The sequence below is a fragment of the Bubalus bubalis genome, chromosome 12 (assembly GCF_019923935.1).
Source record: "Bubalus bubalis isolate 160015118507 breed Murrah chromosome 12, NDDB_SH_1, whole genome shotgun sequence".
In the NCBI taxonomy this organism is placed as follows: domain Eukaryota; kingdom Metazoa; phylum Chordata; class Mammalia; order Artiodactyla; family Bovidae; genus Bubalus; species Bubalus bubalis.
This window is the reverse complement of record NC_059168.1, coordinates 13,032,169-13,045,124: the sequence shown is the minus strand read 5'-3', so window position 1 is coordinate 13,045,124 and position 12,956 is coordinate 13,032,169. Positions and strand designations below refer to the sequence as shown.

The window sequence follows — 12,956 nt, the reverse complement described above, 5'->3', positions numbered from 1 at the left end:
AGGTTAGTGTTAGTTTTGTGCCCCAGGACATGTGGTCAATCCTAGAAAATGTGTGTGCACTTGAAAAATATGTATATTCTGTGGGGTTTTTTTGGATGCAGTGTCCTGAAAATATCTATTAAGTCTTACTTTTCTGTTGTAACATTTGGGACTTCTGTTGCATTTTGATTCTCTGTCTGGAAAATCTCTCCACTGATGTGAGTTGGGTGTTAGTCTCCTACTATTGTCTTCCTGCTGATTTCTCCCTTCATATCTGTTAGTTATTTATGTATTTGGGTGCTCTTAAATTATGTGCATATTTGTTGATGAGTGTAAAATCTTCCTCTTGTATTGATCCTTTTATCATTATATAGTGTCCTTTATTTTGTAGCCTTTGCTTTAAAATCTGTTTTGTCTGATATGAGTATTGCAAGTCCCACTTTCTTTATTTTTGCATGAGATATCTTTTTCCATGCCTTCACTTTCAATCTGTATGTGTCCTTTGCCTTAAGGTGGATCTCTTGTAGGCAGAATATGGTAGGCTTTTATTTTTTAATCCAGTCTGTCACTCTTTTATTTTTTTTTTTAATTTTACACATGATAGTGTATATCCCCTCTTTGTTTTTAAAAATTAATTTATTTTTGGCTGTGCTGGGTCTTTGTTGTGTGTGGGCTTCTCACTGTGGTTTCTTCTTTTGTTGCTGAGCACAGGCTTTATGGGTGTCGGTTCAGTAGTTGCGGCACACAGACTCATTAGTTGTGGGGCCAGGCTTACTTGCTCTGTGGCATTTGCAATCTTCCAGCACCAGCGATCGAACTTGTGTCTACTTCATTGGCAGGCAGATTCTTATCCAGTGCTCCACTAGGGAAGTCCTACTCTATGTCTTTGGATTGGAGTATTGACATTTAAAGTAATTATTGATTCATGTATTTATTGGTATTTTTTTTTCCTTTAAAAATTTTGTTGAAATATAGTTGATTTACACTTTTCATTAAAAAAAAATGTTGAAGTGTAGTTGATTTAAATATTGCCACACCAAACTGTATTTTCCAGTTGATTCTTTTCTTCTTCCCTCTTACTTTTTGTGATTTGATCATTTCCTTTTATTCTGCCTCTCCCTTCTGGCCTGCAGTATTTCTATATTGAAGTCAACTGATAGCCTTCTGGAGGTTCCCTAGTAATGAACTCTGTTTTTATTTTGCTGCCTTTAGAATTCTCTCTTTATTTTTAACTTTTGCCATTTTTATTATGTCTTGGAGTAGGTCTATTTGGGTTCATCTTGTTTGGGACCTTCTGTGCTTCCTGTATCTGGATATGTTTCCTTCTTTAGGTTTGGGAAATTTTCAGCCATAATTTCTTCAAATACATTTTCAGTCCCCTTTTTTCTTTCTTTTTCTTCAATCTCTGCATAGACTGGCCTGCTTTATATTATTACCCCATAGGTCTCTTATATTGCTTTTTTTTTTCATTTGGCTTTCTGTCTGCTCTTTTGACTGGGTACTTTCCAAGTCTGTCTTCTAGGTCACTTATTCTTTCTTCTGCATTATTCATTTTGCTATTTACTGCCTTGAGCTCAGCTTTCATCTTGGCAAATGAATTTTTAGATTTTACTTAGCTCCTTTTCACAGTTTCTAGTTCTTTTTTAATAATAATCTGTATTTCTCTTGATAGCCTTTCTTAATTCCTTCAGTATTTTCATTATCTCCTTTTTCAACTCAGTGTCTTTTAGACTGAAGAGTTTTGTTTCATTGTTCCTTCAGGGAAATATTCTTGATATTTTAACTGAGAGTGGTTTCTCTGCTTCTCATTTTCCTTGTATTTCTCTTAGTCCAAGAGTTTAGGAGAAACAACTGTCTCATGTCGTCTTAGAGGGCTATTTATAAGCAGGAACATCCCTGTATAGCTTTTTTGGGTTTTAATATTTTTTTGGTGTGAAGACCGTTTTTGATTTGGATGCTTGCTGTCTCTTTCGTCAGCATATGCTGGTTGTTACCACCTTGATAAGGGTATGCAAATGCACAGATGCTCGACTTATGCAGGTTCCCAGGAAGGTGGGGGCTGCAGTTGTGTTCCTCTGCAGTGACAGTGTTATTCTGCAAACCCCCAGAGAGGTGGGGGCAGTGGTTGGCATTGGGTCATGAAACCCTTGGCAGCAGTGGCAGGCCTCACATGCTCCCAGGGAAGTTGACCCTGAGTGCGGACTCGCAGCAGTGGCAAGCCATCAAGTTCCCAGAAAGGTGGGGGCATTGACCTGCATATTGTTTGTGGAACTCTTGGCAACGGCATTGGCACCAGTCTGGGCCTACTCCTGGAATCTGAGATGGCAGCTACGACTTGCACCCACCCCTGGAGTTTGTGTGGGCCGCCTATGAGCATATGGAGAAAGAAGCTTCTGTGACACCCCTCTCCTCTTGCGCCCCCTAACAGTGGTCCCTTGTCTCTCTGAAGGACCCAGGCTTCTTCTTGGACTCCATCAGTTGTGGTATACTACCTCGTACCCCCTTCAGACTGTCTTCACACAGCCAACTCCAGTTCTGTCCTTTGGGCCTGATCTCCAGAGCCCAAGCCTCAGGACACAAGCTCCACCTGCCCTAGTGGTTGAATGGACAAGCATCTTAGGCTGTGGGGAGCTGGCCAGCACCAGCAGTCTGTTCAGGTTTCTCTTGGCTTTGTCCTTGGCACCTCTGTCTCTGAGCTCTCCTCTGAGGCTCCATTTCCCCCCTCTCTGTTCCAGCTGATCTCATCAGTGAGGGGACTTCCCAGTGTGCAGAAGCCTTTTCCTCTTTCACAGCTCCCTCCCAGAGGCACAGGTCCTATCCTGATTCCTTTCTTTATTTTCTCTATTCTTTTGCCCTTCGCTGTTATGCGGAGATTTTCATGCTTCTTTGGAAGTCTGTCTTCTGGTATTGTTCAGTAGATATTCTTTGTAAGTTGGTCTACATGTAGATGTACTTCTGATGAATCTGTGGGAGGAGAGCGCTGCATCCTATTTCTCACATTTTTCTATTGGGTTATTTGCCTTTTAAAAAACTTTCATCTGAAGGTGTTCATTATCCTAAGAAACTAATTTTGTATTATACATGAGCAGTATTTTCTTTTAGTATGTTGCTTATATGATACATAAAGTTTTTTTAATTTTGGTGTATTCCAGTTTTACTGCCTTTTTACTCTTAATGGCTTTTTTCTTTTATTTTAGAAGACCTTTATACCAGTGCCAGAAAGATATATTTCCATTATGTTTTCAATCTATTATTTGTGATACAATGTGTGAATGATACGACTGTTTGCAAAATGGGTAACCAATAAACCCAACACGATTTATGCCTCATTTATCTTTCCTCATTGATTTGTAAAGCTGTCTTGTGTATAAACTACCCTATACACATAGATCTGTTTCAATCTGTTAATTTTCATATGAATACTATGTAGTTTAAATTTTTCTTAGTTTTATAATACTTGCCATTTTTCTAATAGAATCATTTTTCTTTGTTTTCTCCTTCCATGTATTTTTGCTTAATCTTAAACATTTACTCCTACGTATTAGATTTAAAATCAGTTTGTTTTCTAAAAAACCTTAATGGGCGTTTAATTGGTACTGTACAGAATTTGTATTGATGTATTTACAGTACTAAATCTTGCTGTCCCAAAACAGGTTTTATTCCTTCATTTATTTAGGTTTCATTTTGTGTCCCTCAGCGAGTTTTTACATTTTTTTCCCATAACGTTCTTTTGTATGTTTCCATAACATGCATTTTGGAAGAAGTGTTAATTTTTATTTATTTGTATATGTCATAAATATTATTTCAATTGCTATTAAAAGTTTTATTTTTTATGTTTTCTGGTTAGTTATTATTGGAGTAACCCATCATTCTGGTTTACTAATACTAGGTACATACATGCCCATCGCACTGTCCTATTGTCCTAATTTGAATAATTATTACGTGGTGACCGTTGTCATTACCAATTTAGAATTTCTTTCATTTTCAGTTAACAGAAAACTTCTCCAATGGTTTATTAAACAAATAAGAGGTTTATTTATCTTATAACAGGAAATTGGCTGGTGGGTGATCTGTGGCTATTACAACAGCTCTAAAATTTCTTCAGGAGCCCAGCCTTTTGATTTTTCTAATGCACTGTCATTAGCATGTACTTTTTCATCCTTTTTGTAAGATGGTTGTTGTACCTTCTGGTATTATTTCAATCTTTCAAACAGAAAGAAAGGAATGTGTCAGGAACGCAATGAATTTTTAGCGTCCCCCTACCCCCCAGACACACCCCCAAGAAGGAGGAGTTCCCCAGCAACTTCCCCCTACTTTTGATTTATCAGAACTGTGACACATATCCTCCTCTATTGCAGAGAAGAATAAGGGGAAGCAAGAATTGAATGCGTAATTTAATAATTTAAACTTTATTTTGAGACATTTAAATGTTATTCAAAGTTTTCAGCAGGGCTATGACAGTGAAATTGATGGATTTGAAAGATTCATCAGGAAGTGATCTGCAGAATGAATTAGTAGGGCAGATGACTCTGAAGGCAAAGAAAGCTTAGCATATTGATTAAAGGAAAGAAGAGAAAAGATCACTGAAATCCAGTTAGAGCACTCATCTGGACAAGCAGACTACTCTAACAGTTTGGGGTAGATTAGTAACCTTGAGAATAGAAAGAAGAAATAGCTTTTTTACCATTGACTCTCAAGCAGGACTAGCTGATTATTAAAGTTCTAAATGTGAGATCAATATTCTTTAATTCTAAAATGTTTAATCTGGGAAAATGACTGAGTAATGATACATTTAGGGTGTTAGAGTATTTCAAACAGATTAAAATAATTCTCTTAGATGACTTTTTTATAAGGTTGGTAAGGCAGCAGTGTAAGTTGAATAGTTCAGTCATTAACTGTTGATTTTCATAATAATGAATGGCCTAAGTATCAGCACTGAAAACTAGAAAACATGCCATCTGCCTGTAACAAACATTGATGTTCTTCAGTTAAATATGGTTTGAGTGGTGCTGAATTAAAGCCTTTGAAGATTTACTCATGACTTCTCTCTTGTGGTTGACCAGAGGGAACCCCCAACAGAACTCTGGTTATGGCTTCTTCAAGGTTAGAAGTTTATGGGATAATCTTTTGGCCTGTTACCATAGGGGAAGACATTAAGTTTTCCTGTCAGAGCAAGCACAAAATAGACTGGAAACTCAAACTAGGAAAAAGAATGTCAGCCCTATAGCTTTCTTGGTCTACATCTTAATTTTGGCATGAATAGTTAAAACCATGACAAAACCTTTCTGCCTACATTTGATGTTTCATGTTAGGACTGCCTTGGACTCTGTGATTCAGAAAATACTCTATTCATTTTGCTACTTCTTGGAATCAGTAATAAAATGTTAGAGAAAAGGTAAAAACTTTCTACAGCCCTGTATTACACCTGAAGGATTAAAGTATGGTTCTGCACAGTTCTGGTGACAAACCTTGTCTGACAAATAACCATGTGTTTAATTACAAGCCAGCATAGACATGAGTCTTTAACAATGATTCTTAACCAGTCTGCTGAAAGCAAGCATTCTTCTTTTCCAGAAAAATGGGCACATGTTGGTACTCAGAATTTTCCTTAAGGAAGCAGGAGCTCTTGATACAGAAAAAAATATAATCAGAGTTTTCAACAAACAGAAGGACCTTTGCAGTTATAAAATAGTGCTATGGCTCTTCAAGAAAACAAAACAGAAAAAACAAGACTTAAAAAACTCAGATTTACTGGTTTCAGTAAGATTCATGGTGACCATTACATCTAAAACCTAGAGCAAGCAGTTAGCTTACATTTAAGAAGACTGCATGGAGAACAAAAACAATGCCAGGAAGCAGCACACAGTGGTTTGAGCATTATGGAAAGTCTGATTAATAACAGATAAAACTGAGGATATACAATCAGTTCAGAAGAGAGTTGAGTTTCATTTTAATTCAAAAATTATTTCTTGGGACTTCCTGGTGGTCCAGTGACTAAGACTTTATGCTTCCATTGCAGGGGGGTGTGGGTTCGATCCCTGATCAGGGAACTAAATCCCACATGTGACAACTAAAAGTTTGTGTGTTGCGACTAAGAACCAGCACAACCCAATAAATAAATATTTAAGGAAAGAACTATCTCTTAAACATCTTTTGTATGTCAGCCATTGTGGTACATGCAGAAGATGCATTAATGAACAAGGCAGATGAGCTTCCATCCTTCTTAGAACTTTATTAGTAAAGGTTAAAAGGTCTAAAATAATGAAGAGGAAAGTCATGGTGGATGCATCTAAGAGACCCAGTCTGCATATAACTAGGATTGCAGAAAGAAGATATCACTTAAAAACTGGTGAAGATGTTAAGTTTCATAGTTATAAAGGTGAAAGCCCTAGTGATCCAGGCAGAAACTGTGTAAATGTAAAAAGAGGTAGGCCAGCCTTAGATAGCCAAGCAACTCATTCTCAAGGTTGAGTGAGAAAAAGATTGATTCATTGTAATTTATTATGTGGATTTCAAGTCAAATAATCAAGTTGTATGCTAGGACAGTATTCTCAGACATATATGGGCTCAAAGAACCTTTCGTCTATATGTATTTCCTAAAATATAATTATCAAAATGAAGAACTTTAGAAATGGAGAAGTTATGATATAAAACGGTGATTGCAGCAGGCTTCTCTGGTGGCTCAGGGGTAAAAAATCCATCTGTGAATGCAGAAGATGCAGGTTTGATCCCTGGGTCAGAAAGATCCCCCAGAGAAGGAAATGGCAACTCACTCCAGTATTCTTGCCTGGGAAATGCCATGGACAGAGGAGCTGGGTGGGCTACAGTCCATGGGATCGCAAGAGTTGGACAAGGTTTAGTGACTAAACAGAGAGTAATAAAACCATTTAAACATAGAGTGCATGTATGCTCAGTCGTTTCTGACTCTTTGCTACCCCATGGACTGGAGCCCACTAGGCTCCTCTGTCTGTGGTATTTCCCAGGCATGAATACTGAAGTGGGTTGCCATTTCTTCCTCCAGGGGATCTTTCTGGTCCAGGGATCAAACCTGAGTCTTTCGGATCTCCTAAATTGGTAGGCAGATTTTTTTTTTTTTTTTAATCACTGAGCCACCTGGGAAACCCATTTAACCAGGATAAAACACAAATAGTTGTATCTTTATAAAATAGTATAAATTGTTTAAAAAAATTAAAAACAATAACTTTGTCTTAAAATAATGTCATCAAAATTAGCATGTAAGCCAAGGTGTAAGGGCTTTTAAATTTATAAGAAGAAATCAATAGTTTCATATTTCTTTTGAAATTGGAGATACCCATTGAAAATGAAAGTGAAGTCGCTCAATCGTGTCTGACCTTTGCGACCCCATAGACTGTAGCCTTCCAGGCTCCTCCGTCCATGGGATTTTCAAGGCAAGAGTACTGGAGTGGGGTGCCATTTCCTTCTCCAGAGGATCTTCCTGACCCAGGGATCAAACCCGGGTCTCCTGCATTGTAGGCAGACGCTTTACCATCTGAGCCACCAGGGAAGCCTATTACCCATTAGTAGAATGTAAGTAGGAGGATATTAAGTCACTTCAGTCGTGTCTGACTCTGTGTGACCCCATAGACGGCAGCCCACCAGGCTCCCCCGTCCCTGGGATTCTCCAGGCAAGAACACCGGAGTGGGTTGCCATTTCCTTCTCCAATGCATGAAAGTGAAGTCGCTCAGTCGTGTCCGACTCTTCCGACCCCATGGACTGCAGCCTACCAGGCTCCTCCGTCCATGGGATTTTTCAGGCAAGAGTACTGGAGTGGGGTGCCATCACCTTCTCCGAAGTAGGAGGATGAGTATTTTCTAAACTCCTGGGAGTAAGGGAGATGTTGGGATAAAATCCCGTATGGCACAAAAGGAAATGGCAAGGATGCCTCCAAAGAACAGAAAACATAAAATGACAGCAATTATAAGTTCAAATCATTTTAACACATTTATTCAGTTCAGTTCAGTTGCTCAGTCGTGTCCAACTCTTTGCGACCCCATGAATCGCAGCACGCCAGGCCTCCCTGTCTGTCACCAACTCCCGGAGTTCACCCAAACTCGTGTCCATCGAGTCGGTGATGCCATCCAGCCATCTCATCCTCTATCGTCCCCTTCTCCTCCTGCCCCCAATCCCTCCCAGCATCAGAGTCTTTTCCAGTGAGTCAACTCTTCGTATGAGGTGGCCAAAGTATTGGAGTTTCAGCTTTAAAATCAGTCCTTCCAAAGAACTGATTCCAGGACTGATCTCCTTTAGGATGGACTGGTTGGATCTCCTTGCAGTCCAAGGGACTCTCGAGTCTTCTCCAACACCGCAGTTCAAAATCATCAATTCTTCGGTGCTCAGCCTTCTTCACAGTCCAACTCTCACATCCATACATGACCACTGGAAAAACCATAGCCTTGACTAGACGGACCTTTGTTGGCAAAGAAATGTCTCTGCTTTTGAATATGCTATCTAGGTTGGTCATAACTTTCCTTCCAAGGAGTAAGCGTCTTTTAATTTCATGGCTGCAGTCACCATCTGTAGTGATTTTGGAGCCCCCAAAAATAAAGTCTGTCACTGTTTCCACTGTTTCCCCATCTGTTTCCCACGAAGTGATGGGACCAGGTGCCATGATCTCAGTTTTCTGAATGTTGAGCTTTAAGAAGACTTTTCCATTCTCCTCTTTCACTTTCATCAAGAAGCTCTTTAGTTCTTCTTCACTTTCTGCCATAAGGGTGGTGTCATCTGCATATCTGAGGTTATTGATATTTCTCCCGGCAATCTTGATTCCATCTTGTGCTTCTTCCAGCCCAGCGTTTCTCATGTACATATAAGTTAAATAAGCAGAGTGACAGTATACAGCCTTGACGTACTCCTTTTCCTATTTGGAACCAGTCTGTTGTTCCATGTCCAGTTCTAACTGTTGCTTCCTGATCTGCATACAGGTTTCTCAAGAGGCAGGTCAGGTGGTCTGGTATTCCCATCTCTTTCAGAATTGTCCACAGTTTATTGTGATCCACACAGTCAAAGGCTTTGGCATAGTCAATAAAGCAGAAATAGATGTTTTTCTGGAACTCTCTTGCTTTTTCCATGATCCAGCGGATGTTGGCAATTTGATCTCTGGTTCCTCTGCCTTTTCTAAAACCAGCTTGAACATCTGGAAGTTCATGGTTCACGTATTGCTGAAGCCTGGCTTGGAGAATTTTGAGCATTACTTCACTAGCATGTGAGATGAGTGCAATTGTGCAGTTATTGGATGTTCACTAATTGCCAAGCTTAAAGAGCAGTGCACCTTTCAGTAAGGTAGTTATGGAAGGTCTCATTAAAAATGTGAAAAGGAGGTGAAGGTGTAAATTGTTCCTTGAATTGGGAGCATTCCAAACAGCAACTGCAGAAGACTTCACAAGTCCATGCCTATGTAGTTTGTTTTGTTTTAGGAGTTTAAAGGGTGCTTGGGATTGAAAGTGGAGATGGCTGTAAAGAGATATGTGGTGATTTGGGGGTAAAGAATGGGTAAGATGAGTAGTGTAAACTTTTAAGTATTAGCTTTTTTTCTGAGTGTGATGAAAGGTTTTGAGTTTAGGAGTGGCAGTTATCAGTCTCATTCTGTGTTAAAAATGGAGTGAGGGTGGTTGAAAAGCAAAGACAGAAGCAGAGACCATTATGAGTCTATTATAGTAATTAAAACAAAAGATTGTGATAGATTGGACCAGAGTGATAGTAATTAGTATCAGAAATGGTATGGCACTATTAGAAATGTCTTTGAAAGATAGTGATAAGAAAATGCCAATAAGTGATAAAAGACAAGATATAAAATTACACTGTATAATCACAAGTTGAAAATATTTTATTTCTGTCTATAAATAGAAAAGGTAATTAGCATTTTTACTTCAGGGTAAGAAGATTTTTGTGGTTTTATATGTGTGTAGATTTCATATGCTTTTGTGTATTTTGTATATTCCCTTTTATAATTTGAGAAGAGGCTTAAGGTTTTCAAAATATTTTTCTTTCATAGAACAAAGAGGTGAAGAAAAAGATGTCAGATTCAAAGAAAACATCTGCATCTACTTTAAAGTAAGTAATTCTATGATTTTCTGCGTGAGAACAAATATGCATATGAATTAAATTTTAAAAGTTTTGACAACTACGTTTTTAATATATTTTAATCTCCCTGACTCAAATGGGACATCATTCTAATTAAATTATTTTAAACTTTTTTAGATACAAGCTTTGCATCTTTAGAAGATTTTGGTGTTAGAATTTCTTGGCTAATTTTTTTTTTTTTTAATAGAAAAGATACAGATGCTTCCACAGCTATTGAAACTGTGACTGCAGCTTCTGCTAGTAAGTTGTTCGTTTAATACTCCTCCAATATGAGTATATTTTGTCAGTTTACTGGAAACTTCTTGCAAGATGATGCTAGGAAAATAGTATTCATTGTGCTTTAGTAGAAGGGATCCACATTGGCCCCTGTTTTAAGCTAGTGATCCACTGGAGAATGCCCATATTCTTCAGCCTTGCATAAATGACCCCTTACCCTTTCCCCCACATTACTTTTTCAGTCTCTTGTCACACATATGTATATTATGTTTCAGTTACTCAGAGCAGTTTATTTTCCAGCTGTTCTGTCCTATTTCATTTCACAGGTCTTTATACTGTTGATTCATGTAGAGTCATTGTCTAAATTACAGTTAACTTTATTTAGTAACAACCTGCTCCAGTATCCTTCCCTCTAGATCCCGTGGACAAAGGAGCCTGGTGGGCTGCTGTCTATGGGGTCGCACAGAGTCGGACACAACTGAAGCAACTTAACATGCGTGCATGCATTGGAGAAGGAAATGGTAACCCACTCCAGGGTTCTTGCCTGGAGAATCCCAGAGATAGAGGAGCCTGGTGGGCTGCTGTCTCTAGGATCGCACAGAGTTGGACACAATTAAAGCGACTTAGCAGCAGCAGTAAGCACTTCTGAAGTACCTACTTAGTAGGTACCAGGCCTTGTGCAAGATAATGAAAATACAAAGCCAATTAAAACTCCTTTTGGAGGGTCAAGGTGGGGCAAATTCCAATTTATTCTTTAAGGCCTGTCTCAGAAAATGCTTCTTCTTGATACCTTTCATGACCCTTAGGCATTTCAGTTCAGTTCAGTCACTCAGTCGTGTCTGACTCTTTGTGACCCCATGGACTGCAATAGGACAGGCTTCCCTGTCCATTACCAACTCCTGGACCCTGCTCAAACTCATGTCCATTGAGTCGGTGATGGCATCTAACCATATTATCCTCTGTTGCCCCCTTCTCCTCCTGCCTTCAGTCTTTCCCAGCATCAAGGTCTTTTCTAATGAGTCAGTTCTTCACATCGTATCTTTGATCTGCTTGCAGTCTAAGGGACTCTCAAGAGTTTTCTCCAACATCATAGTTCAGAAGCCTCAATTTTTTGGCACTCAGCCATTTTTATGGTCCAATTCACACATCCATACATGACTACTGGAAAAACCATAGCTTTGACTATACAGACCTTTGTCTACAAAGTTATGTCTCTGCTTTTTAACATGCTGTGTAGGTTTGTCATAGCTTTTCTTCCAAGGAGCAAGCGTCTTTTAATTTCATTACTGCAGTCACCATCTGCAGTGATTTTGAAGCCCAAGAAAAGAAAACCTACCACTTTCCACTTTTCCCCCACCTATTCACCACGAAGTGGTGGGACCAGGTGGGGCCATGATCTTCATTTTTTGATTGTTTGCGTTTTAAGCCAGCTTTTTCACTCTCCTCTTTCACCTTCATCAAGAGACTCTTGAGTTCCTTTTTGCTTTTTGCCATAAGGGTGGTATTATCTGCATATCTGAGGTTATTGATATTTCTCCCCACAATCTTGATTCCAGCTTGTGCTTTGTCCAGCTCAGCATTTCTCATGATGTACTCTGCATAAAAGTTATGTAAGCAGGTGACAATATACAGCCTTGACGTACTCCTTTCCCAGTTTTGAACTAGTCTGATGTTCAATGCCTGGTTCTAACTATAGCTTCTTGACCTACATGCAGGTTTCACAGGAGGCAGGCAGAATACCAAGGTGGTCTGGTATTGCCATTTCTTGAAGACTTTTCCGCAGTTTGTTGTGATCCACACAGTCAAAGGCTTTAACATAGTCAGTGAAGCAGAAGTAGATGTTTTCTTGCTTTTTCTATGATCCAGCGGATGTTGGCAATTTGGTCTCTGGTCCCTTTGCCTTTTCTAAATCCACCTTGAATATCTGGAAATTCTTGGTTCATGTACTGTTGAAGCCTAGCTTGAAGGATTTTGAGCATGACCTTGCTAGCATGTGAAATAAGTGCAACTGTGTGGTAGTTTGAACATTCTTTGGCATTGCCCTTCTTTGGGATTGGAGATTGGAATGATACTGACCTTTTCCAGTTCTGTGGCCACTGCTAAGTTTTCCAGATTTGCTGGCATATTGAGTGCAGCACTTTCACAGCATCATCTTTTAGGATTTGACATAGCTCAACTGGAATTCTGTCACCTCCACTAGCTTTGTTTGTAGTGATGCTTCCTAAGTCTCACTTGACTTCCCATTCCAGTATGTCTGGCTCTAGGTGAGTGATGACACCATCATGGTTATCCAGATCATTAAGATCCTTTTTGTATAGTTCTTCTGTGTATATTTGCCCCCTCTTATTAATCTCTTCTACTTCTGTTAGGTCCATGCCGTTTCTGTCCTTTATTGTTCCCATCTTTGCATGAAATGTTCCCTTGCTATCTCTAATTTTCTTGAAGAGATCTCTAGTCTTTTCGCATTCTATTGTTTTCCTCTGTTTCCTTACATCATTCACTTAGGAAGGCTTTCTTGTCTATCCTTGCTGTTCTTTGGAATTCTGCATTCAGATTGTTATCTTTCCTTTTCTACTTTGCCTTTAGCTTCTCTTCTTTTCTCAGTTATTTGTAAGGCCTCCTCAGACAACCATTTTGCCTTTTTGCATTTCTTTTTCTT

At 39.1% G+C, this 12,956-nt stretch overlaps 1 protein-coding gene across 5 annotated transcripts in view; it reads left to right on the top strand.

The window, feature by feature from the left end:
• Nucleotides 1-12,956, top strand: part of ZNF638 (zinc finger protein 638) — a 95,872-nt gene that overhangs the window by 40,629 nt on the left and 42,287 nt on the right. For all 5 annotated transcript variants that reach the window (XM_044925783.2, XM_044925784.2, XM_044925782.2 and 2 more), the window contains 2 exons: nucleotides 9,993-10,051; nucleotides 10,269-10,321. In XM_044925783.2, the coding sequence (XP_044781718.2) occupies nucleotides 9,993-10,051; nucleotides 10,269-10,321 (112 nt within the window). The remainder of the gene's footprint in view (nucleotides 1-9,992; nucleotides 10,052-10,268; nucleotides 10,322-12,956) is intronic.